General features: G+C 39.7%; 1 protein-coding gene across 1 annotated transcript in view; it reads right to left on the reverse strand.

Annotated features, from left to right (window-relative positions):
- Window positions 1-26,184, reverse strand: part of rbm20 (RNA binding motif protein 20) — a 44,389-nt gene that overhangs the window by 5,799 nt on the left and 12,406 nt on the right. The window contains exons 3-9 of the mRNA XM_070925837.1: window positions 10,031-11,075; window positions 9,444-9,508; window positions 8,869-8,978; window positions 7,452-7,552; window positions 1,374-1,520; window positions 390-521; window positions 223-302 (exon numbers count right to left, since the gene is read on the reverse strand). Coding sequence (XP_070781938.1) covers window positions 223-302; window positions 390-521; window positions 1,374-1,520; window positions 7,452-7,552; window positions 8,869-8,978; window positions 9,444-9,508; window positions 10,031-11,075 — 1,680 coding nt within the window. The remainder of the gene's footprint in view (window positions 1-222; window positions 303-389; window positions 522-1,373; window positions 1,521-7,451; window positions 7,553-8,868; window positions 8,979-9,443; window positions 9,509-10,030; window positions 11,076-26,184) is intronic.

A 26,184-nucleotide genomic window follows, 5' to 3' on the forward strand; every position in this document is an offset into this window, starting at 1 on the left:
CTGGAGGGTGATTATGATGATATGTAGATTACATGGAGAAATCTAAAGCTGTACTTTGTGTTGTTATTTTTGAGATAAGAACACTGATTCAACTTCAACAAAGTGATGATCATTAATGACATTTGCATCTCACTGAATTTCAATTTTGCTTCCCTCGATAAGTGACTCGGCTACACAAAAACAAGCATTCGAGAGTGAAAGGAGAATGAAAAGTTGCCTTACTGTTCAAGTTCTTGCATCTCACCCCTCCCCCGCTGAGAGCTGATATCTTGGATGATCGATTGAACATCTTTACCTGGTTTCTATACAGAAAAGAAATTCAAGTTTAGTATTTGGCTGTCGGCTAATACAGCATATAACCTGCTGTTTACTCTGTTTTTCAGTCTTACCTTGAGCTGCAGCTCCTTGTACCTCTTAGACATTCGTATGAGAAGTTTCTGATTGTTAATCATAGCTGGAGTGAGTTGGTAGTATTGGACCATGGCCTGAGCTGCTTCGACATACGCCATCTCTAGAAATGCCTTTTGGGAGAACAGAAAATAGCTGTAAACAATAATCCCCTTCTGACAGTTATATGGTCTTTTGCACAAACATATTTCACATCTCAGATGTCAGACTGGACGCAAGCCAATCTTTGAAAATCATCATCACAAGGTATCACATTTCATTACCATAATAAATCACCAGAAGAGTCACTTTAGTCCCTGTAACCAATACCATGATTTTAGTGTGAATGCTTTAAATTTGATAGGGTTGATATTAATGTTGCAGTTCAATTTCTCTGAAACCTGGGAACCTGAGTGAGCTGTCATGTACTGGTAGTTAACAGCCAGTAAGTTATTACAAAGTACAGAATAACACGTAACAGCTGCAGCAGAAAAAGGCTGTTGATGATCACAAAAATGCACATAGATAATTTGCTGATTTGCATTTTGACTCATTCCTTCCAAGCAAAGATCTTCACAGAATCAACACCTTTTTAGAGCTCATCAGGACAGAAATCTGTGCCGACACGCCCAGCAAGCAAGACTTTTAAGATGATTTAGAGTTTGAAACAAGGTAATATGTAATTAAAAATGCTGCCATTGGTTATAAGAAGCCCACAGAGCTACTGTAAGTCTGTACTTTGATAACACATGCACAAATGGCAAAATAAAGAAGATGACTGTGATACTGGATGCTATATGGTGCTTATTCTAGAATTGGTTGTTAACCTTCTTGTACTAATGCACTTAATATGTCGCCCGATGTGTCAGCCAAGTATCAAAAATGTAATACGGCTTTTATAATGATGTACAACCAAGGAAATCAATGAAAATATTTATTGATAAACATGAAGAACAAATAATTGATAAGTAATAATGGTATTGTACCTGATGAGTAGAGCGCATGAGGATGTAGTTGGTGACTTTGCCAAAGGGTAGTCCCAGGTTGATGACATCATTCTCTGTGCAGCTGCCTTCAGGGAGGTTGCAGATGTGAACGACACGCCCTGCTGTGGCCTTCCTCGGTGGAAATGGCTGCAAATAATCAAATAAAATTACATTCTTTGATCTGACAACAACCTTCATACTGATATATCAGTACTGAAACAATCAAACTTGCGCCAAACCAGAATCAAAGTAACTTCATCCTGCTTACAATGCCATTAACACCATGGCCAGCATATATATAAGGAATCTAGCTGCAATGCGTAAGCAATCTGCTCCAACCACAGTGTCTCCTTCTCTATTTCTGGGTAAATATATAAGATATAATATGTAATATGTACGACAGTTGGGGAGTTGTATTTTTTTTCCCTTTTGACAAAGCTAGGCTAGCAGTTTCCCCCCAGTAACTCTCGACTGGATACACAGAGATGAAACAGATTAAATTGATGTTCTCATCTAACTACAGGTTTGACAACAATAAAGCATACTTCCAAAAGGATCTGTGCAATTCATTAACAATCTGTGTGGCACATCAGAGTCAGCATACTGTAGGAAAGTAGTCTGCCTAACATCAATGTAACACTATCACACAGGATGTCATGTCATTTTCCCTCCTTGATGCAGCCCACCTCACTGCATCTATTAATAGTTCTTTGGCAGCAGTGTAACAGTGATAATCAAAGTTTTCTTGTTTGGATTTGGAGACTTATCAGCTGACTGGTCCCAGACACTTCACACATTTAACACAAATCCCTCTATGCTGCCAAGTATAGCGACCTGCATTGCTCAACACCCCTTTGTCCTTCCCCCTTTTAATTTAAAGGAGTGTGAGTAAAGGAGCAGTACATTATATTTGGAGACACACGGTAGGCTAGAGAGAGAGTGCAGAGAAGTAATCACTATTTCTGGCAATCATTTTCTTTCTTCTTCTTCTTCTTCTTCTTATTGTTATTATTGACTTTCTTATTATTTCCCCCTCTTTTCCAACTCCCTGTCGAACTATTTATCCTCAAATCTGTCTTTACCTCCATCTTCCCTCTTTTGACTGAAGTTTTTTTAACCTCTATCTCTGTCCAAAGCACAGTTTAGTGAATGGACATGCTGAGAAGCTACCACAGCAAGGACTCTTGTGGTTCAGAGGCACGTGCAGAAGAAGACTAGCACCCATCATGCATCTCACGCACCCTCTTTACTGTTTAAGGTGACGGGGCTTTTGCATTCAGGACCCCTCAGATCTGAACTTCCAGTCTGAAGATCTGAGGCTGCAGAATTAGTGACATCTTTCGAATAACTTATCAAAACTTCTTTTTAAAAAAGCATCTTATTAATGCTAGAACACTGTTTTATTTCCAAAATATTTCATTATAATTATTATTATTGTTTTTATCTTATATTATAGATGGGTATCTTATTCCATAATATTTTTGTATTCTTTTAATTGTCTGATTTTATTTTCCTCTTTGCGGCCCTGAAATGTTTCAATCCTGGATCAACCATGTAAAGCATTTGTTTTGGGAAGTGCTATAGAAATAAAGTTTATTATTATTTATCAATATCATTTTAGTGGTTGTTTCACCTTTCCCATTAGTTCCCCTGAACAATTTACTTACTACATATCACAACTTTAAAAAGGCAAAGGCAAGTACCACTCATCATCAAACTAGCCGGTGGACATACCGTTTGACACCTCATGTGCCTTTAACATCATTGCAGAAAGCAGTTGTAAATTCAGCATGCCATTTCACGGAGTCTTATTTCTGCAGCCATTGTGCTGCAACTGCAGTTTTTCCAGTGCCCCTCCTCCTCTTCCTGCTTCTCTGGCTGACAGACGTGACAGACAGTCCCATGTGTGGTACAGACTGGGGTCCTAATTCCACCTCTGACCAGCAGCCAGGGTCTCTGTTTTTACAGGGAATTTGTTCAGGGAAAACCCTACACTAACACACACTTCACACTGGGTCCAATAGCCGGGCAGTGTAGAACGTGTAATGAGGCAGGAGGACACTTTTACAATCTCAAAGTCAGTCAGTTTACTATGCATGTCGAAACATAATCAGAGGCAAGTGTATCAGTATTCAAAACACGAAGCACTGATCACAAATGTTCCATAAATAACATGTGATTATATCTCACAAAAACCTGATTGATAACTTTAGACAAAAAGGGTGAAGTAGTAAATAAACTCAGGACTCATATTTTCTTTTAAAAGGTTTAAAAAGTAGGCTACTGACAAAACTCTTTTACAGATAGGATACTCTACCTTGTTATTTCAGGCCATATTACTATTCACACAACCCCAATCAAAAGACAATCTGGATGAGACGGATTACTGAATTTCTACGCCACAATTGAATGGTTTCTGGCCAGTAATCAACAGCTTCAGATGCATGAGTGATAATTCTATTAACAGCTCTGTGCCCATGCCACTGCCACCACCAGAATACATAAAGGTCAATGCAGGACAGGCTCAATAAACAGATCCAGGAATAAGCTGTTTATGTCCTTGGAATATCAGAGAGGGCCGGAGTCTTGCTCACTAATGTCTGACCTGTAAAATGTCGTATGTGTTTGAAAGTCCAGACAGTTGGACCACATTGATATCACTGTCAAGGTTGGCTCAGGCTTTGAACAGTAGCTGTTTCTGTTAACCGCAAACCAGAAGCGCAGAGTTATGCCATGTCATTGCCTACTCATAAGGAGGCACTAAACACACTGACAGGGCCTCCTTAACTGGCTGCAGATGGGAACAACAAAACAAAAACTTTTGGAAAAACACACGTTCCCACGCAAAACAGGTTAGGCACTAACATCCACTGTGGCTTGATCTAAAAATTTAAAAACATAACTAGAGGAAGAAATACAGTACAATACATATTGAAGTCAATTTGCCTGGTCAGCACCAGATACATGTAAAAAAAATATTTTAATTAAAAACAGGAATTAACTATGATTGAAATATACCTTGTGTAATAAAACCCTCTGTGAGTTCATTCAAGCTTCTCTATAATGTAGCCTTGATCACACATCTAGTTATGTTTAGTTCTAAAGAAAACTGTTGTGAAAAAATAGTGCAATTCTCCCCTTTAATGAATTCTTCCATAAATCACCTGATCAAACAATTTGCACCCGACACTACAGACTACAGTCAACAGAGGTAATGGCTTTACCTGCCACACTGTGTTTAGCCACATGTTCTGTTGCTTCACACTCTCAACACTATCACATAATGAACTAGGGCCAAATGGTGTAAAGGATAACAACCATTTCACACTGTGCTTTCCTGTTTTCACTGACAGCATGCTGACTGACATTAGCTGGAGTCTGTCCTAAGGACATGTCTGTTTATTTGTGCAGAGCAGGATCCATGTTGGAGGATCCAAGGAGATGGTCAGTCTGGTTTCACAGTTTCTTCCCACGTTCCTACACAGAGCGCTCGCACGCCGATCCCTCAGATCGCTTTACCAGTCTCTCACTAGTCTGAAACTTTACACCGCTGCCTGGGGGTGTGACCCGGGGGTCTTAAGGTCTGTGCTCCTAACAGCAGTTAGCTGTAATCCTGTGTTTATCTCAGTTTGAGTTCTGTTATCACATGAAGCTACTGTGTTACTTAAAGCTGGGACACTGCGGTCCAAACTAAGGATTGCTGTGAATGTGCAAGCATGCGTGTGTGTATGTGCTTATACACGTGTGTGTGAGCATCTACATAGTAGATTGTAGTAGTTGTTGATTTTCTTTATTTTGATGACAAAATCAATTTCAGTTAAATGTATGTTCATTCTCACAGTATATTTCTACAAATGTTATGTTAAATGTGTGTACCATTTAATTTGTACACAAATTACACAAATAAAACTTAACACATCAAAAAACAAGTTCACAAATTATCATTGCATGTAGTTGTGCGTGTGCGTTTGTGTGAGTGCTCTCTATTCAACACAGGGCTGTAAAAACAATAAATCCCACCTGTTCTGCTCAGACAGGTGTGTGTTTATAGCAACTAACATTAGCTCGTGTAGCACAGCCTATAAATATTTTCCCACTGATACAATAAAACCCTTTGTCAATAACCAACCAATGAAGCATATGACTTTCACATCAGTGGGTTCAGCCTCCTGTTAAATAGGCTCCTCTGGCAATGAAGAAAAGAACAAATGGCTGATACAATAAAGCAGAGTCACGGACGCTGGTTTTACAGTGGAAGTGATGTAATTTAAATAACATGGCCTCAGAGCGTCGATTGTACGATGTTTTGTTCTCAGATCTTAAACACATTTCTTTATTTTAATCTAACTCATACTATTTTTTTTTATTACTATACCGTTATGTTTTGTTTTTCCTTTTATTATTTTTTTATCTGTATAAATGTGTATAATATCTATTTCTCTTTAACTGCAATCATTTTATATAGCATTTCTATGGAACTACCAAAATGTCCAAAGATACCAAATACATCAAACTGAAATACCGACAAAAATCTTTGTAAATTGATTAATGAAACATTTAAGGTTTTTCAATTAATACAACATTCATGCAACATTAAAAATGGCATCTTTTAATAGTAATGTAATTAGTTTGACTGTGGCTTCGTTAAAGAGCTGGTACTAGTAAATACAGATACACATTATGCAATGTTCTTTTTGGCTTGTTAGGTTAAGTTTCAAGAAGTTATGAAAACTGCAGTGAAAATACATAATGAACACACTGTAGTGTGTCTGCACAGTGTGTACAGGAGGTGTCTGTGTAAAGGTATGTGCTCCAGCACTATGTGCGTGTTGCTGCCCGCTAACTGTTGAAAGCTGGGTGCTGGACACCAGAGTAGGCTTTCCTCAGCTTTGCTCAGGCTAATTTTCACCTCGCTCATCATCTGCAATGTGCTTTTCAAGAGACCTGCCTTGGCGATGGACGCCTATTAACAGGTGCTGTTTTTCAAACCTTGTCACGAGCCAACACTTCCGGGCAGGCCAACTGACCGTACGGCAGCAAGTATGTTTGCAGATTGTAAGGCCTCGCAATAAAATTAACAGAACTAAAAAGAGAGTAATAGTTGTTAAATAAGCTTCTGTCTATACAATATGATAAAACATTCTGGACTAAAGCTTGTTAATTGTAAAGTCACCATAATTTGTTGTTGCTGGACTGAGTGCTCATTTTCATCCATTTGTTTTTACAATGTCATGGTGTGCAGCATGGCTGAATTGTGTCCAGTCTAAACACATTTTTACAGCAGGACGCACTTAAAAATGTGAAAAGTGTGTCCCCTGCCTAAAACAGGACTAATTCATCAGTTCATGTAATTAGCAACAAAAAGTAAGGCAGCATAGAACACACACTAAAATATATGAATCATTTCACAAGTGTACACTGCTATACGACATCTTCCTTGACACAGAAGCTATTTATCCCTATTTCACCGCTTAAATTGGATCCAGGGGCTTGATAATCATCAAGTGGTAGAATAAGGATATATGAAAAATCTCAACACATTGTTTCTAGCCAAAATTGTAATGACACAGAGTAAAAACGAGTTCTCAAGCCCAGAAACAGCTTGTTGTTGGTTCCCCAGCAGCTGTCAGCAAGGGGATCTGCATCCATTCATCAAGCAGAACACACTCGGGATCCATTCATCATACACCCTTTACATTTTACCTGCTGCTGAGCTACATAATCTTTAAAGATATGTGAAAGAAATGCAGTATATAGATGAAATGCAGTGTTTAAAGCTTATAGAGATAAAATATTATAACATATAATTCTATTGGTCTTACACTCTTACTCTGCACTAAATAACACCCATGTCAGTTCCCTCTGAGTCTATTATTGTAGGAGTAATTTATAAGAGGCAAATATTAATTATTAATCACTTTTTTATCAAACCATATATAATCAAGATATACCCAGATTCATGTTTTAACATTACAGCTGTTCCCTTATCACAAGGATTCTTTATAGCCTGTCATAAAATTTGATTTATATGCCAAAGTCTAACAATCCTGAGAAAAGGAACCCATACATTTGTCTGACCTTTGACTCTGGCTGGTGTGAGGCAAATCCTGTGTCTGACATGGGATAAGTCTTCATGGCTGCAGCTGGCAAGTATGATGAATTGGCTCCTGAGGATACATCTGTGGAAAGAATTTGAAATTTGGATTTAAAATTGTCCTCATCCAGACCAAGTGTGGAAAAAAGTTGAATTTGTTGACTTCATGGCTCAATGTTATAAATAGTAACTATGAAGTGTATAATTCCTATTTAACAATTTAAAAGCATTATTAGCTTTTTCGCTTTTTATTTGTTTTCCAGAAATGGGTTGGTGTTTACAACGACAGTTTGAAAACTCCTTTTAAATGGTTTGGGGGTACCTTTATAATATACTGTACATCCAAATGTTAAATCAAGGTCTAAAGACAAAATTTTCTAAACTTACAATAAGTTAAATGTGTTAAATAATGATGTGGCTTCAGGATTTTTCTATGGCTCTGGATTATTACAACGGCTGTGTCTCAAAAGAAGACACAATTTTCCCTTTTTATTTACAGCTATTGTTCACCAACCTTTCTAAACACTGAATACTTAACTGAAAGAAGAAGAATCAACAAAAGGTTACATGTGTTACCATGGTTCTCTGAATGAAGAGACTATCTCTCCAGCGTGGCCTGATCTAGCTAGTCGTCATGGCTGTGTCAATTGGAAAGTTTGAGCTAGAATAGTTTGCAAGGCCGTGAGGCCGTGAGTATAAACACGACAAGGATGGAGGCGGACTAGTGAGTAGATGAGTTTCATCTAAACTTCATGTGTTCGGCGTGATGGTGGTTAATGTCCCCGATAACCTCTCTAGTCTCATTTAGCCACTAGTTAGCAACTGCTTTTTTTAAGACACGTAAAAACTTCAAAATTCACAGTGGGGTATTTACCGACGCATTCTATATCATAAAACAAAATGTTAAAATCTCTTCAGCTTGTGTTAATCACAGACCTTATTTCAGGCATCTAACCAAAAACCCATTCATAAACACAATTGACTTTGAAAGCAAAGCAAAAATGGTAACTCATTGCTGGGTTTTAGGACTCATTCCTGCAACACTCCATACATAAGTGATATAGATATAGGGTGGACAGATATTATCAATCTGAAGAGAACAGGTGCTCAGTTTTGGTGTAGACAAGCACTACACTCGCATGGTTTTGCAGTTATAATATGTACACCAAAAGTCATAAGCCCCTAACACGTACAAATTAAGGTTTGGGTTAGGGTTGTGGTCCACCATAGTTTGGATTTGTGTCAAGTTATAAAAACATGTTGCCTCATACCCTCACGTAACTCTAAAAATACTCCCTGAACTCCATCTATCACTCTGTTTCACATAATCCAGCGATCAGAAAAACATCACTGCAACATCGCTAGCAAACAGGGACACTTGTGACTAATGGGTTATCCTACCTTGACTTGCAGCAGAGTAGACCATGGAGTTTGTCGCTCCGGTGTTCAGACCTCCATCAGAAGGCCTGCCGACAGTGTAGTGGACAGCTCCAGCTGATACCACTGCGGAGCTGCAACAATCATAGAAGGCTGATTTTAGCTGCCTCTCCCCTGCCTTGCTCACTCATATCTTGTGACAGAGCTCATATTCATAGAAACATTAAGACAGCTGTATGTAGAGCAAGGAAAAGGAAAATAAAATGCTTCCAACACTCAAGAGCGATATTTGCTTTGAACTGATCAGTATAGTGCTAAAGCTAAAAAAAGAATAATAATTCACATTTAAACACAGCTGGTAAACTAGTGGGGAAAGTACAAAACTAAGGTCAAGGATAATAATAAAGAGCAAACATTTTTACTCATAATTGTTTGAAAATCCACAAAAAATAAGGACAGTACCATGTGAAGCCACTAGCTATGTGAATATAATAAATTAAATTGTCACACAGTAGTAAAATGTTGTGCATGGGAGAGCACATTTAGCAATTACAACCTACTTTAAACTCAAACTAATTTTAAAATTGCAAATAACTCACCTTTCGTTTGTATACAACGTTCGGTTCTGCAGGTGTAGCTTTCCCTTCACATGCTGGTCCCAGTCCTGAAAACACACACATACACATAAACACACACACACACACCATCCAAACATAGACTCAAACAGTTTGGACACACTGGAAGCTCACTGCTTGCCCTCCCCTGGTAACTCTTACATACCCCATGCATAAGCTCATGGCTGAGAGCAATTAAAGACACGACATCTTGGATCAGTTAGTTAGTTGGTGACTGCCTCTCAAATCAAAACATTTAGCGACAGTATATCAGCTATGTTCAGGCTGAAATCCTCATTTTGTCATCCAAAGCCAGGACATTAACAAATTGCAGGGTTTGGAAAATCTTATGAGCATCACATGACCACTTTTATTTGAAGACAAACAACTTGGATTGCTGCTTGTTCAGGTCTGCATTGTCTATTGCTAATCAAGGTGTGAGCAGACAAATGTTACAGCTGCAGGTGAATGATTTAGATGAGCGTCAGGTGTAACTCTACAGCTATAGTTACGTTTACAAAACAAGCCATTTGAATTCCATACATTACGTTTTGACTGATCAGTTCACTGACCTTGAGGTTGTAGACCTTCTTGTCACAGATGCTACACTGGTGTGGCAGTTGAGTGGGTGTGACGGCATGATAATCATTGACTTGGTAAGGCTGAAGTGTCCTGGCACCTGAAGATAGGGTTTCCTCACTTCCATGCAGGGGCTGATAGCCCCCAAATCCCTGCGTGCCACTTGAACCAAAAGAGGAAATCCCACTGCTGGGATTGAACTTTGGGTCAGGGGTCGGCTCCTCTGGGTTATACAGCTCCGTTCTGGACCGAATTGGCTGCCCAGCTGCTGTCCACACGTTGGCAGCATTAGAAACCATATCCACCTTTCCAGTGTGAGTCAAGTTAGCGGGGCCTTTCCACTGCTCCTTAAGCCCAGTGGAGTTATAAACATTCATGTTCTGCTCATTGACACTAAACCCAGCTTGTTGCCCCAGCATATCATGCCCATAGAAATCTCTCTGAAAACCAACATTGTTGTTTTTTGCCTGAGTGTTAATCACTGAGTACTGTCCATCACCAGCAGTGGCTGATGCCGCAGATGTACCCCCAACTAAATTGTATTGAAGACGTCTGTCAGTATCAGAAGGGTAACTTGACCCTGACTTTTTACCATACTCTGCACCTTGTTGGCCCACTGTGCCCCCTCCGCCAGGATGGTTCAGTCTCACATTCCCTGTGTTTTGGTTGAACCCCCCGCCCACCAAGGCCCCCAAGGCTGTATTTGAAGAGGGGAAACCTAGCACCCCCGTGGGGAAGGCACCTTGAGGGTTCCCAACCATAGTCGAAGTCCGTAGCTGATTGAACAGGGGTTGGGACATGGCGACATTGGAAAGAACCTGATTGAGAACAGTGGCTGCAGTGGCTGTATTGCCCCCCTGAGCCAGTTTGAGGCGATGGAGGGTAAGCTGGGCCTGGAGCTGAGCGAGCTGGAGGCTGGCTGGGGTCAGGTGGAGCTGCTGGTTGTGCTGCTGGAGCCCCGCCTGCACACCGCCTAGCAGCTGGCCCCCAACCTGGAGGCCCTTCTTATTGGCACTGTCCACAGGCACCGCACTGATGCTATAGGAGAAAAATATCACATACATCACATCAGGAATCTGAAAGAACGAATACATGTACATCACAGTAGCTGGGAAGTCAATAGCTAATGTTTGTGTCTATGATCAAGCATGCCCCTGAAGTGGGGTTCAGACTAGGCACCTTCAAGTTTGATACACAGCAACAAGTTGCATGAATCCAGCCAACTGGAGGAAACATGAATGCAGATACAATGCCAGCAGGAACAACAGGGGGCTGAGGCTGGGTAGTGCCAGCCATACAATACAAGCCATGCAGGTTTGTCTTGGAACTCAGCAATTAATGTTACAGACATTTGTTTTTCAAGACAACTACTGGTTGAACAGGATATGGACGTATGGCTGGTTGAATTGTGGAAGAAGAGCAAATGTTTATAAGATATCTTAAATGCAGATTACATACACTTAATACTGTTTACAAAGACTATTAGAGTTCTAGAGTCTCAAGTTCATTGGGACTGTTTTTCAATTTTCAATTACTAGGAAAGAAAATTGGCATGGAAGAGCAATGCATTGTCATAATGGTGAATAGTGTGTCAATTTCAAATGTTACCTGTATGCAAAGCAGCGCGTTTTATCGTAATATCCAACAGAAAAGAAAAGAACATTGTTATGCTTACACTTCGTTTTCAATAATTATTACGATACCATTATTGACTGCTAATGTAACAACTGTTACATACATTTTACGCAGATGTGTTGGCTGGAGCAAGTGTTTATGCTTTATACAAGTTTTATATACTCAAAATGTAGCTATGTGAAGCTGCAGCTACAGTACAAAGAGACATTTACTTAGTACTCCACTGCTTTACTATTCGTGTTGACATTAGCTGTTAGAAAGTTTCAGCTCCCCATTTTCACACAACTGTATTCCTCACAAGGCGGACAAGTGATCAACCAGCAGATGGCCAGCAGTTGGGCACAGCCATCAGCTGTCTGTCAGTGCTGCTGGGTTTGGGAAAAACCAAAGGAAATAATCAGTGCCAAGCAGTATCACACAGCAGTTTGCAACTGATTAAGTAGTTCTCTAACCTAACAATGTCTTTGTTTATGGTCAGAAAAAGCATTTTCCTCTCCTGGTTGTATGTCTGATGAAAGTATAACTTCCAATGCGCCCAGAATACATTTTATAATGTCAGAGTTCCTTTTTTGTACACATGCTATGCTAAGTCACTATCAACCACTGCCCATGAGCTACAGTACGTTAGATTGTATAGTGTGAACTACAGAGTGACAGTGAGAAGGCTATCCATGGCAACTCTCTAATGTACGCAAGCAGTAGAACCTGGGACAATGGTTTAGGTAGACTAAACTGGGAATCAGTTGAATATGATGTCGCAAAAGTTGTGCACTCAGAGAAGAACTTCAGGATGAATTGTCTCTCTTTTTCTTGTCAGTAAACTGGACAATCATACATGTGAAACCAGTAGACAGACCTGGGCTGAGAGCCCTAGGATTCACTATTCCTAAGACCATAGAGATAAGTAGACAGCAGCCTCCCTAGACCAACTATGCAAATCTAAGTTAGTGGGAAATAACTAGCAAAATCTACGACAGCTCTTGCTAGTGTGTAATTTTTTACTATAACAGCTACCTGGAAGGTCGAGGACATTCAGCCAGCTGGATAGCTGTTCACACACAACATCGTGAGATGATAATAACGAGAAATTTTAGAAGCTCTGCCATCTTTTGTAGTTTAAACATTATTTCATCATGTTACTTCTCACCAACATATAGAAAACTATGGATTTCATCTTCCACAGAGAGGTCACAGCTAACCCTAACCCACCACGTAACATCACTTTGATTTCTTAAATAAAAAGAGAGCACTTGAGTAAAAGAGTGACAACTGTATAGAACACAGTTCAAATATCAAGAAATTAGCGGCCCAAGGGTCTATTTCCCTACTGCTATACTTCTGTAATAGAACCTCTCAGAACCACATTGCCCACTGGTGCAGTGACCCTGTTTGACTGGTCTGTCCTTTCAATTTCTGATGAATGCTCTCACATGCTGTCTAAACTTAGTCTACTCAACTATTCATCACATCATCTATGTTAAGCACCTGACACTGCCCTATCCAGCCCCTGCTCCTACCAACCCTGCGGAAGGTAATAGGCCAATCAGATTAGACGCGGTGAAAAATCCCAAATTGTTCTAGACAAAGATGCGTACGCAGAGGAACTGCGTACACAACCATTAAACGTAATTATGGTTATTTGCGATCCTTCTTTAAAGGTTGTACAGCACATGTGGAGAGATGGATTATAAAACGGGTTGTGGTGGTCCTTCTTAAATATAAAAAAGTTCAAGAGACATTTTCAAATATGAATTTATGCAACCGAATCTTGTGGAAGATTATCACCTCCAGGTCTGTCTTTCTACTGGCTTCCATAGTTGTGATGTGGTCTTGCGGTTACATTGCCACATCATAAACTCACCATATCACAACCATCACTCATACTCCTACTGAGCTATAAACTATCCTGCTGTAGACATATGGTCCTGAAATCTGAGATAGAAAAGAAAGAAAACTCATGGAAACAATGTAAGTTTGTTTAGCATTTTGAGATGACTGAAATACCTAAATACTGTAACTGACTAAGACTTAATGTTAAAATACTGCATTTTTTCATAGGTTTTTAAGGTTGTACATAACGGCTTAGCTATTCTAAAACCTTAACAGAACCAACCGAGACCGATATCAGAAAAGATAACCGATAACAGTTTAAACATCACAATGACTTCATTACATCAATACAACCTTGCTTTCAGCACACTTCTGCCATTTACTAGTCATGCTCATACTATATTATGGCTTATTACCATAATAATATTCATCCATTCAACTGTGACAGAGAGAGAGACTGGGCGTCAGGCTACTCACCAGTTAAGACCCTAAGTTCCAAGACTTGGCAGAAAGTAACAAGATCATTTTGAATAATTTTGCTGGACAAAACACTAAAAACAAAAATAAAAACATTTTAGGGCAATAGTGGATGTTAAATCCACTGAAGCCGCTGTTTTTATATAAAAATGTTCATAGTAGATAAACAGATTTTATGGCAACCTGATTTAGGGCAACTTTAGTCAGTAAGACAAACCGGACTGTAAAAGGCGTTTTAGAAGCAACATCTAGACTCATCCCTATGTTCCCAGCATGTGTGTCTTGATATAACTAACATTGTAAGAGATTGGCAATGCCTATCTTCACACTTCACATTGCAAAAGAAGGAAGGGAGAAGGACATTTCAAATGTTTGAATGGTAAAAATCAGTGCAGCCACTATGGAGATATCAATGTCTAAAGCCAAGAAAATCACTTTGCCCGTAAATTTGAGGACATAGTTTTCAAGGAGTATAACATCAGTAGGCTATGAGCTGTAGGTGCGTGATTTAAACATATTGACCCTGGGAAACATACATTTGACCTAGAGAAAAATCATTGCTGGGAACATGAAACCCTTTGAAAGGTCTTCTTGTCATATTAAGAGGATATTGAGCTGGGGAACATAGGACCCTGGTACCATAGAACCCTGGGAATAGATATAGATACGTCCCCCAAACATCTAAGAGACGTTTTAGACTAAAAATCGTTTTGCTATGTTTGTCCCTGTAAAGCATTTTATAACTTTGATCAGAAAAAACAAAAAGCTTTATTATTATTTATTATTAGAACAAAGCTAAAACCAAAATTGCTGCCTAAATTATGGGCATTAAGTTAAAGGATCATATAGGTGTATTTTCATGGTTTAGGTTTCATGTATTTCCAAGGTTTCATGTAGTTCTCATGCAAAATCACATACCACAGTGTCAGGACTTACACATGTAATTATGACAATTGACTGTCCCCAGTTTTACTGCCGATTGTACACACTCTTAAGTGAGCAAGCATGCTGATGGAGAGATACACTTACACCATTCCAGCTTATGACTCAAAGCTATAAATACTGGATACTGCCCTCTGCTATCCCAACACACAGTGTCCTTAATAGACTAATATGGACTCTTGGGCAGCTGACACAGTGTGCTAGACACTTCAGACCAATCTTGTGATGAAGATAGGGAATATAGGCATCAAATAAACTGCAACCAGGTGTGGAAGGGAAGAGTTTAAAAGAGTAACACAGGGTGTAAGATAAGGATGACAAGAGAGAAAAGCTTGCCAATGAAATTATGAAGAAAATCTGTCCCACGATGTCTCACTGGGATTTAATGCTCTTATTTTGAAACAGTCCACACAGCCACACCACCAGGACACGTCCCCACTACAACTGCAGTGAAACTTACCTCTTTGAAAGAACATATTAACATTATTTACATTTCATTCTGTATTTATAATTTCTAATAAAATTAGAAAATGCAAGTTTAAAGGCGTTATATATGCACTATCAGAGAGTACCAGTTAGAGTAGTACCTCTAACATATGTAGTAAATAACACAAATAATTAATTAGATAATATTCCAGTACATACTTTCTTGCTCTTTGTGGCTAATGATAAATTGATAACAAGATTCAGAAATTGGATAAACGGATTCTTCTTTTGACAGAACAGCAATCTGTTGAATCCGGATAGCCACATGTTAATTATACATTTACTCTTTTTAACCCTACACTTCAACTGAGAATACATATGGCTTTTTAAAAATGTTATTACTGACATGTTAATGTAAATTAATTAATTTCAAGAATATTTGCTTATCTTAAATGCAGAGAACCAGGGCTGTTGTCAGTAGTGACAAATTCACTTTGTGTAATACATATCTTTTCTTCTGTATGTTAAGAATTGTCTTAAAACTCTTTGTGGAAGATACCAAATATCAAATGTCAATATTACTATACCAGAGAGCTTGGATCGAGGTCTGTTTAAGTGTTCATGTTCCTATTATTTTCAATCTCGCCTCACACTTGTATTGTTGCATCCCAAAGAGACAACTGTTGCAAATATTTAACATGTTTGAGATCAGAATATAATATTCAGACCTTGTTTTGTGATTTTCATGTGTTGCTGTTGCTATGCTCTTCAGGACTGTAGCTTTGATGGCTGAAAAAAGCCTCTTACATCAAAGCCGTGACATAGCAGATCTTCTTTGCCAACAAACAGTATTAGCTCAGTCTTAAGAATAGCCTCATGTGGTCATTTAAAAACTCATGCACATAAACAAATTTGCAAATTTACATGCCTCAAGGTATTTCTGTTTTGTTTCACAATTAAAAAGTAAGAAAGTACAAAAAACATGAAAAGGTTAAATGAAAAAAAAAATCATGCAATATTTATTATTTTGTAGTGAATGTACAACATCAAAATCAAAACAGGAAGAGGTAGAATTTGTGTGAGTTGAAAGTCATCTGTAGTGTACTTTGACAACACACAGTGCTTTAACCTGCAGTTCAATTGGCTTAGAGAGAAAAATACTATAGGTCAAGTCAAGTCACATTATTTGTAGAGCATATTTAAAAACAAAGCTTCAGGTGTATAAAGTAAGGTAAAGGTGACAGCTGACTTATAATATGACTGAACCCTGAGACCTCAGTCAAATTGTATTCTTTCTGATTGGTCCCACTTTATGGTACCCATTCTGGCTCAGCAATGTGACTTCTGTTGTTACTATTTCTGCCTACCCTGAATTGTTCTTACTTTGACCAGAATCTGAGAACAATGGGAAGTGTAAACCTTTACCCTGCTTTTAAGTGATATGTGTAGAACTCTGTTAGGTGTAGGTCTACAGATCAATTTGTGAAAACACACCTATAATTTACTTTTCAGAATTTGTTAACAGTCATACATTATGGAGAAATGGCTGCAATAATTGAAATTACTTTTAATTCCTGTCTGCTCCTGAGTCCTTTCTCAACCAGTGCCGAGCCTCAGGTACAAAGCCTGAGAAGAAAATGTGATAGTCCTAACACGTGTTCACATGCCTTCTTTTCCTGCCCAGCAAAGTATCCTACAAGCATAACATCACATCATGATGTACAGCTATGTCTACATATTACTGATTAATGATTAGCAGCTCTACAATACAATACGAGATAATACAAAACTAAACAATGCCATGAGTGAAGTGTTTAAAATGTTTACATTAAGAAAAACAACTTCACAATGAACAAAAAGTAATTAAATGTGAACATTTACTGGCAACAATTGACAATTATTACAGAGAAGCGTGATTCACTGCTGCTTCATTCAGTTTGCAAACAAGGAAATCATCAGGGATTCAATCCTAAATAGCTAAATACCAGCGATGAACAGCTGACATCAACATCAACAGATATTGATGGATGGGAGGTCGGGTGAATCGTTTCTTATCATGTATTAAAAGCTTTTAGGATACATCCCCAACTTTCAACATCTCTCTGTACACATCTCAACAAATGTATGCCCAGTGGCCTAATAACAATATATAAGTTATGATGACCATTTTAGCAAAATACATCAAATGTGTATATTTTTCAGGACAGCTTTGGGGAACACATTCTGTATTGAATGTCTAAATCTAAGTCACATTGTCCAACACACGCACTTTCACAAAGATCAAAGACAGCTTCGTAGCCATAACAAAACGCCACAAGGGCCCCAATCAGTCCACAGTCTCATCGGAGGAAGTAACAAATTAGAGGAAGGATTCAAGTCCAGTCAGCTACAGAATAGCCAGTGAAACAAAAATCCAGTGAAACATCCAAAATAATATCCCACAACGTCCAAACAAACCGCAGCTGCACCACAGACAGCTATAAATCCTTGCCTCTATGTGGATCCCCAGCACAGTACAGCTGACAAGACTTACCCCCACACACACTTCACTACAAGAGGCTTCTACTGAAAAGCACACCTGGAGGGGTAAAGAAACACACCAACCTTGAAAGGACAGACAGCGGAGGTCCAAGTTACACCTCTGACACTAAACTCTGCACTGCTTCTCTATAGCCTGACCTCTGCCCAGCAGCTGAGACTGACGTACGTCTCTACCCTCTAGCATGACGACTAATGCTAGCACATGTACATTAGCATAACATCACTGCTAGTGGCCTTCACCCTATGTGAGTGACGCTGCTTCCCTGTGTTACTGATCGCTGGACAGACAGAGGAGACGCATGTGATGAAAAGTCACAAGTGGTCAGTGTGTGTGTGTGTGTGTGAGGACGGGAGCAGACCAACACACAGGGAGGAAAGTATTCACAGAGGAGGCCTTGGGGTAATGCTGTGCAACCCTGAAGCTGCTGCTTCCAAAGTGGCAGCAGTTTGGCCCACATAAAGTTTAATGGAGAGTCAGCTAAATGTGTGATTACTACTGATCCACTACCACCGTCTTTTGTCGTAACATATGACATATATTAAGTCAAATATTCCACCCCTCCTCTCAAAGCTGTATAAATTGCATATTCTTTAAGGAACACCAAACAATATGCCACTTACAGATAAAGCCCGTTTAGTTTGTGAGACAAAATGGTTTTCACCAACTACTCCAAAAGGAAAAATGTAAAGGAGAAGAGTTCCTAGATGACTGACACAAATTTATCAAGATAAACTGGCGTTACTCTTCAGGTTGAAACAACTACAATAAAAAGTTAATGTAAAAATATATCGACTTGTGAAACATGAAGTGCTTGAATCGATTTTATTGTGTATTTCTTCACAAGTTAAGATGGACGTTGCTGCGCTCGTAAAATTTCTAACCAACGTTTTTTGTATCAAGAAGCTGCCCTCCATTTAACTGTATGTAGAAGTAATTTTTCTTTTCAACATTTATCAAATAAAACTGATTCAAACTGATTGTTTGATGAACCAGAAAAGATGCAAATACCCTCAAATAAAAAGGGTATTTTTTAAGGGTAATTTTAAGATAAATTATTTACAGTAAAGGCAATCAATAAGCCAACTGGTGCCTCTTCCAAGATATTCCTATGTTCACATGAATGTTGAGCAAAATTGTAAATGGTAGTTTAGGCCAATGGGAGGAAAATGATTTTTAGGCGAGCTGAGGCTGTAACATTGATAGGTAGATAAAGCCAGACACACACATTCATTGTGAATGATACATCCCTAATCTCTGCTTTCTCTTTAGGAGGGAGCGCGGCGAGCTTGAAACACTCTGCAACCAGAGTGCTATTCTAAATCTTATTTTTGAGTTTGTTATGTCACGAAAATAACATGAAGCTCAGTACTTTTCAGATGAATACCAATTATTTCCCATTCAATATAATAAAATTACAATAGTATAATAATATTTTACATGCATACCATTTTATAAAAGTGCTGTTTGGATTTCACTTTTTATGTTTTATCACTCCACAATTAAAGATGGCAACAAAATAAAAATGCAAAGTACTTTTTTCCTTTAATTATCTTTTTCTAACTACACAATGCAGTTTGTTGGAGACAAAAACACAACAACAAGCACACACTGTGAAACGGACAGGTATCCCACGAAAAAATTATTATTATTATTATAGCAAAATACATGTAAGCCTCCAATTTCATCTCCTGAATACATTGGTTTTCTTTTCTGCCTTCTTCTATAGAGTTGTAAATGAGCACTTTATCTAAGCACACAAGCATTCAACTCCCCGAGAGGTATCACCCCGACAGATTTACAGTCACTCCATCTGTTAGCATCACACCCAGACGGCAAAGAGAGAACAAGCTGCTTTTTATCCTGTGCCAACACCATACGTGCTACACGATAATCTAAAGGGATATCACCTACGTATATTATCATTAATACGGCGACCAATTTAATCATGGAGAAGGGGCTAGAGTTTCATCCATAACAACAGCAATCAGGCCCGGCCAGGTTTCATGCTACCATACAGATAAGTCCATCATTTTTAATGCAGACTTGTTACTCTGGCAATGACGTGGTCTGTCCAGCCCTAACACTCATACTGGCAACTCAAATGTATGAACTTCTATGACCTATGTGTGATTATAATTAATACATCATTATGTGAGCCCAGACATATTTTCATAGCTACATTTCTGAAATTGAGACCAGTAAGATATCTTACTAGAGCTGAGATGATGATAATACCGTTTTGTCATATGTGTTTTAGTTTGTGTTGTGTAGCTTTTGGTGAGCAGCTGTAGATGTAGTAGGCGTTGGTGGGTGTGTGTGGGACGTTTGATCCAGAACTACAGGTGGAAACATAACTTTGACACCCAGAAATCTTAGACACAGAGAAGTCACTGGTATTTACCTAAAACCTTTCAACTACTACACACACACACACACACACACACACAGCATAGGCGTCTTATAAAACACTTTTTTTGTGGCCCACTAGGTGGTGCCATGTATCGCCATAACTGGCCCCAGGAGGTCTGGCAGGGATGTGTCAGCCTGCCATATGAGGGCACTGTACTCATTTTGATCAGCAGCTCCAATCCAGCCTGCTAGAATGGGAGTCACGATGTTTACATTTGCAGGTTTGATTTACATACTGTGACTCATAAGGTAATGTCACTTTGGTTAGTCGCCCACTGAATAGGATGAAAGTGCTTAAGATATACTTTTTTCCAATCCCTCACACATAGTTGGCTGAAACTTTGCTTGACGGCCATGTAGACACATTGCTCATTGCAGACAAAAAAAACACACACAGGCAAATGTGGACATCTTAATTCATAGACAGAGACACATGGACAGATACATACAGATACACATGAGCTTCAGAACATGTGACTCAAGACACTAATCAAGAGACCATGCAACCGTTACTCTTCCCAATATGGCATAAACAGTTCCTGACATTCCAGAGCCTTAATTTAACTTTTCAACAAATCAGACACGTAGCCCCGGGCCTGCATAGTCAACACATAGCCACCATCATGCCATGAGAGACGGTTTCATGGGGCGAGGTATGGGTGAGGAAGCAGGGTCAGCTTGCCTTGCTCCACATTTGGCACAGCTGCAAATGGGGGTGGTTCCTGATTTATGGCACTCTAGCGATGGGTGAGGTATCTTGGCCGCAGAGACATAGGGTCTGGCCCCTCACGACCACCATAAGGCCATCGCGTCCGCAGTGAGGCATCACTTTGATTCATACCATGATCCTCTGATGAACCTTGTAAAACGGTTAGACTAATGTCTCAGATCAGTCGCAGGGTTTTATGAAGTAATATAAAAAGGTAAACTTAAGTTTGTGAGGTAACCAGAATCGCATGACCCCGGCCTCTGCCTTTGACTGTCAAATAAACCTATAAGTTTGCATGCCTGACATTAAGTCACTGACTGAGTCACACACAAACACACGTTAGACCCAGGGACATGCAACTCTACCCTGAGAGGCTTACGCTGGAGAAACATTTTTCTCCACTTCTCTCTCGCATGCACATGGTAGTTGTAGGTGATCTTGTTTCAACCATTAGGACAGTGTAACACAGGATATTGGGGTCACAAAGAAACATACAGGTCAAAAGGAACCTCTTGACTTGACAGCTGCCTCCCAACTGGGGGACTTTAAGAGCATTCCTACAAATGTGTCCCCTAGCAGGAAAACTGCAATTAGTCTTCAGAGTTCTGCTGACATAGGGACTACTTGAGGACTTCAGTGTGACACCTGGAGCTAAGAAATAAAATATCACTGAAGGCTTGATGACAAACCTCTAACAATGAAAAGAAACAAGACTCAAGAAGAAAGTTTTACAATGCCATAAAACACACAATTTAGGGGTTTCTTGCCTGGACTACAAATGTGCTCACTGTGCATTTTTCATAAGTAAACCAGCAAAGCTTTCAAATGTAAACCATAAATTCCAACACCACCGTTTTTCTGACAGATTTTCAACACTTGTCGCTCTTTTCTGGCCTATCAGGTGTTCCGTGGTCAGTTTTGATGTCAGAGTGCTGACAAGAGCTAAGAAAAGCCCTCCGGTTACCTGGGATCCGCTGACATTGAGTGTAAAACTGGGTGCTGAGAGCTGGGGGCCAGGTGACTGAGTCTCCGAATGGCTTTCTTGGACTTCGGACAGAGTGACAGAGATCCATCTGGCTTGTCAAAGTTGCTGCCGGCAAAAAGAAGGATGGAGACCGCACAGGCTGAAGGGAAAGTCTAACTTTACACCAGCTAGTTTGACAAAAAACATCTTCCAGTCAAAAAACTGACTGAGCTACATAAAGGGGGGGTTACAGGAAAATGGTGAGCCTAAATCAGGTAAAAAAACAAACAAAGAATGTAAGAATTTTCTTAGCAAGTCACTGTTGTTTACGTTGGATTAGAGAGATATTTGTCAGGTACTGAAGCGCAGGAAGCATCACAAGACTCAGAGGTGAGGTAATATGAGGAGTGGGGGAGGATTGGGTTGGCTTTGACAACTGAGCCCGACCAGCCATTTTTCCTGCTGCTCTGAAATGGTTATTTATAGCTGCTGCCCAGGCATAGACCGTTTTCACTGGCTGCTGCTGGCCTGACACATTAAAAGTCTATATGTTTTTTCATGAAATTCTGCAGTTACAAATATAAACATATAAAATGGACCGTTACATTTTCCACAGGCTTACTAAATCGTTCTATTCATGAGTTGCTGCAGGAAACAGTAAGGGACACCCAAGTGGAGTCTTCCCCAACAGTGGTCAGCAACATCGGAGCTATATTGGTGTACAAGGTGACGTAGCGATGATTCCCACAACCCCTCCTTCAGCCCTTCTCTCCCTACTTCCTTTCATATCACCCTCTCTCTCCGCTCTTACCTCATTCCCTCTCTCCTCCATCTCTCTCCAAAGCAAGCATTGCATTTTACCATCTGTCACTGCTGTCGTGCCTACAAATACCAATCAAACCCAGTTGCGTCGTCCCACTCGCTGACTCCCTAGCCAATGGCAGTACAGCTTGCTTCTTGCCTCCCATCATGTTTTAAAATGACTTAATTGCCCTTGAGCAGTACTTAGACTGGCTTTAGGGTTCCCTGCCCCATTTTTAGAATACCGCGTATTTATGGGGAATCAGTAAAACTGCATATTTTCAAAGCAAATCAAAATATAGCATTGTTGATCCACAAAACATATTGAGACTAAACAAACAGTTCAAGCCCAGCACCACTGCGACAGGTGGATGAACACGATTGCCAAGGGAAGCCCTGTGGTTCAAGAGACTGTTCAGGAAACGAGAGATCACCAATAAAATTGCTGCAGCAGCGATCGATGCCCGCTTTCCTGTTCACTCAGTGTAATATACACCAAATAAGAGTGATATCTTATAAAATGTAAGTCGTTCAAAGAATTTTTTAAAAATTACCCCCAACTTCCACTTACGTATTCCCATTCCCTAACATTGTAAATGACTTCATAGTATGTCCATGTGCCTGAGCTATAGTGTAAGATCTGTGGTATGACTTTCAGGGTGGCATAGACTCACTCACCCCTAGCAATTCTCTTTTTACGTCAAGCATGTGACTGAAAATGATAGCGAACCAAGGCAAGCATGCACAGGATTCCCCGCACAGATCACACAGAGATGGAAGCAAAAGATAAAGAGAGAAGAGGCGGTGAAAGATATATATTTAATACATATGATTATTTTTTTAAATCCAGGTATAGTAATCCAGTAACATAATTACTGGATTGCTAAAAAGCAATTAGAAGGAGGAATAGGCTGAATTCAAAGTGAGGGGGAAAAGACTGAAAGCAGAATTCAGTGTGGAGCTTCCCCCACTAAACAATTATGTCCAGCCTTTATTTGAAATTAAAAACATATTTGCAAGGGATCAAGAAACAAAAAAAAAAACGGTCAATATTTATTTAATTTTGTGAAATCACTGGTGCAAAGTCAGATATCAAGAAAAACTAAAACTATTATAAATATACATTTGCATGGGATTATTAGGGGACCTCAAGTTCATCAAAATATAGTGATTGTAACTGAACGTCTACGCTGAAAATGACAGACATAGTGGACTATCTCTACTATTTTTATACTGACATAATAATACTATATATGTACATTTTACAAATGTAAATATCATATTAAGTATGTTATATGACACTATTTCTGTTCCTTGGTAACATTGATACTATGCAAAGAGGTCTAAAGGCAGACAGAAAAAGAGTAAGACATATGATGAATGATAGTATGGCTTATTGTTGAGTCCCATAAATAAGTTTATGCTTCCGAGGTCCTTTTCAGCTGAATTCCAAAACTGACAACTGTTCAGTTAAGATGGATTTCCCCCGAAATGTGTTGAGTATAGTTTAGTTATCCTTAATTAACATTGAAAATGGATGAATATGGTTGTCTCAAGTGTCTTGAAATGTTGAAATACAGTATTTTGCTATCACATTATCATGATAAATCAGGCACCCCACAAGGTAAAGCGATGAATACTACTTGTTCAAAGTGAAGACAACAGATGTGTGAAACATTTAGGAGAAAGCAGCCAGCCATGCAGGCATGCACACACATGGTGGACTGACCACAGGTCTGACAGTGACAGGGCTGCACTGCGGCCATATGGCTCAACATGTCTCATCCCAGGAAGCTGCTGGCATCACAGACTGCTCAAATAGCCATTAGTACAAATTACACAAACAATGAAAGCAAGTGAGCTCAGCAACTTTTCCAACAGCTGCTCTGCAGGACCCCCAAAATGACAAATGAACAAAAGCGGGGGAAAGGGAAAAAGAGAAAGTCGTCCAGCAAAACCCCAGTGTAAGTGAGAAATCCCCCTCAAAGCCGGTGGACAGAATGGGTTGGCTATGCCCTGGAGTAATGACCACCAAGGGATTACTCTGCAGAGCCTGCTCATTGAAATCATACACACTCATAAAATGTAAACTATAAAATAAGACTATCATTTTATGGCAACAAATATACAGTATCATATATATAGCTATAATTCTAAACTAAACCAAGAATGAATTAACACTTTTCCACACAAGCACCTGAGACTGGGGGGGCCAGAGCTGCCAGAAAGAGGGGCAAGCGTGTCAGATCTGAAGAAAAATGACATGGTAGGATTTGACATATTTGTTCAGAAAGTGCTGATGCATTCCATGAGGGGACATTGTGAATGCCTGCGCAAGACAATACACTTTTACAAAGCCAATCTGAGAAAGAGAAGTTTTATCTTCAGTTTACTGTCTGCAAGGGGAGACCGGCAAATCCACACACTGCAGGGAGGCAGGAAGGCCACTGCCCCGCTATCTCCACAGTGATGAGCCCCTGACAGCTGTATCTGAGCTGTTCCAGACCCACACATGACAACCAATGAATGAATGCAATTTTATTTATTTTGTGTGCACTGTACACACTCACTCCACAGGTTTTAGCTAAAGCAGTTCATGATACTCAAAGACGGCGTGGAAGGGAGAGAACAGATTCATATAAATTATAGTCAGTTACTTAATAGCAGCTATCTCAAAGGGGAAATCAGAAGCTACCACCTGTGCCCTCCCACCTCCCCGAGGTGCAGTTAATTACCTGGGAGGTTAATCAACAGGAAGCTCTTTGGTAAGGGTTTTGACCTTGTGCTGACAAACAGAGACCCCCTAGGCCCCTCCCTCATCACACTGGGTATTTTAGGAGGCCCATTAGCACGCCTGATTTCTAATCTGTTCCTCAAACTGGCAGGCATGACAGTGCAGCTCTATCATTTTCTCTTTCTGTCTGTGTATGCATCTACACCCCTCTCTCACTGTCTCTCCTCCTGCTAAAAGCTTTTCCTGTGTCACCGTCTCTGCCTTCCCACTCTTTAGCCATGCCTCCCCAGACACATACACAGACATCTCTTCATCCGTCCCTGGCACTCACTGATAGCGGTAGTAGTGGGGCTGATAGCAGAAGCCAGGAACGGAGGTTGACGTAACATTGTTCCTCCCTTGGAGTCAGGAATGAAAATGGGGAGTTTAAGAATGCAACATTGTCTTTATGATATAGAGGAGTTATTTCTGTTGTTCTTATTGTTGTTCATCATCTAGTCTCAAATACAGTACAGACTGTCAGCTTCTTGCAGCAAAACTAGTGCACTCGTTTGTTTACCTTGACAGTTTCAGCTGTAGCTCTACCTCTTGCCACATCACCAGGTGATCACGTACCTGTCTTGTCCGGTATGAACACTAGAGAGGGTGAACTACTTCATGCCTGACTAAAGTTTAATG

Source organism: Enoplosus armatus, chromosome 2, assembly GCF_043641665.1.
Source record: "Enoplosus armatus isolate fEnoArm2 chromosome 2, fEnoArm2.hap1, whole genome shotgun sequence".
In the NCBI taxonomy this organism is placed as follows: Eukaryota; Metazoa; Chordata; class Actinopteri; order Centrarchiformes; family Enoplosidae; genus Enoplosus; species Enoplosus armatus.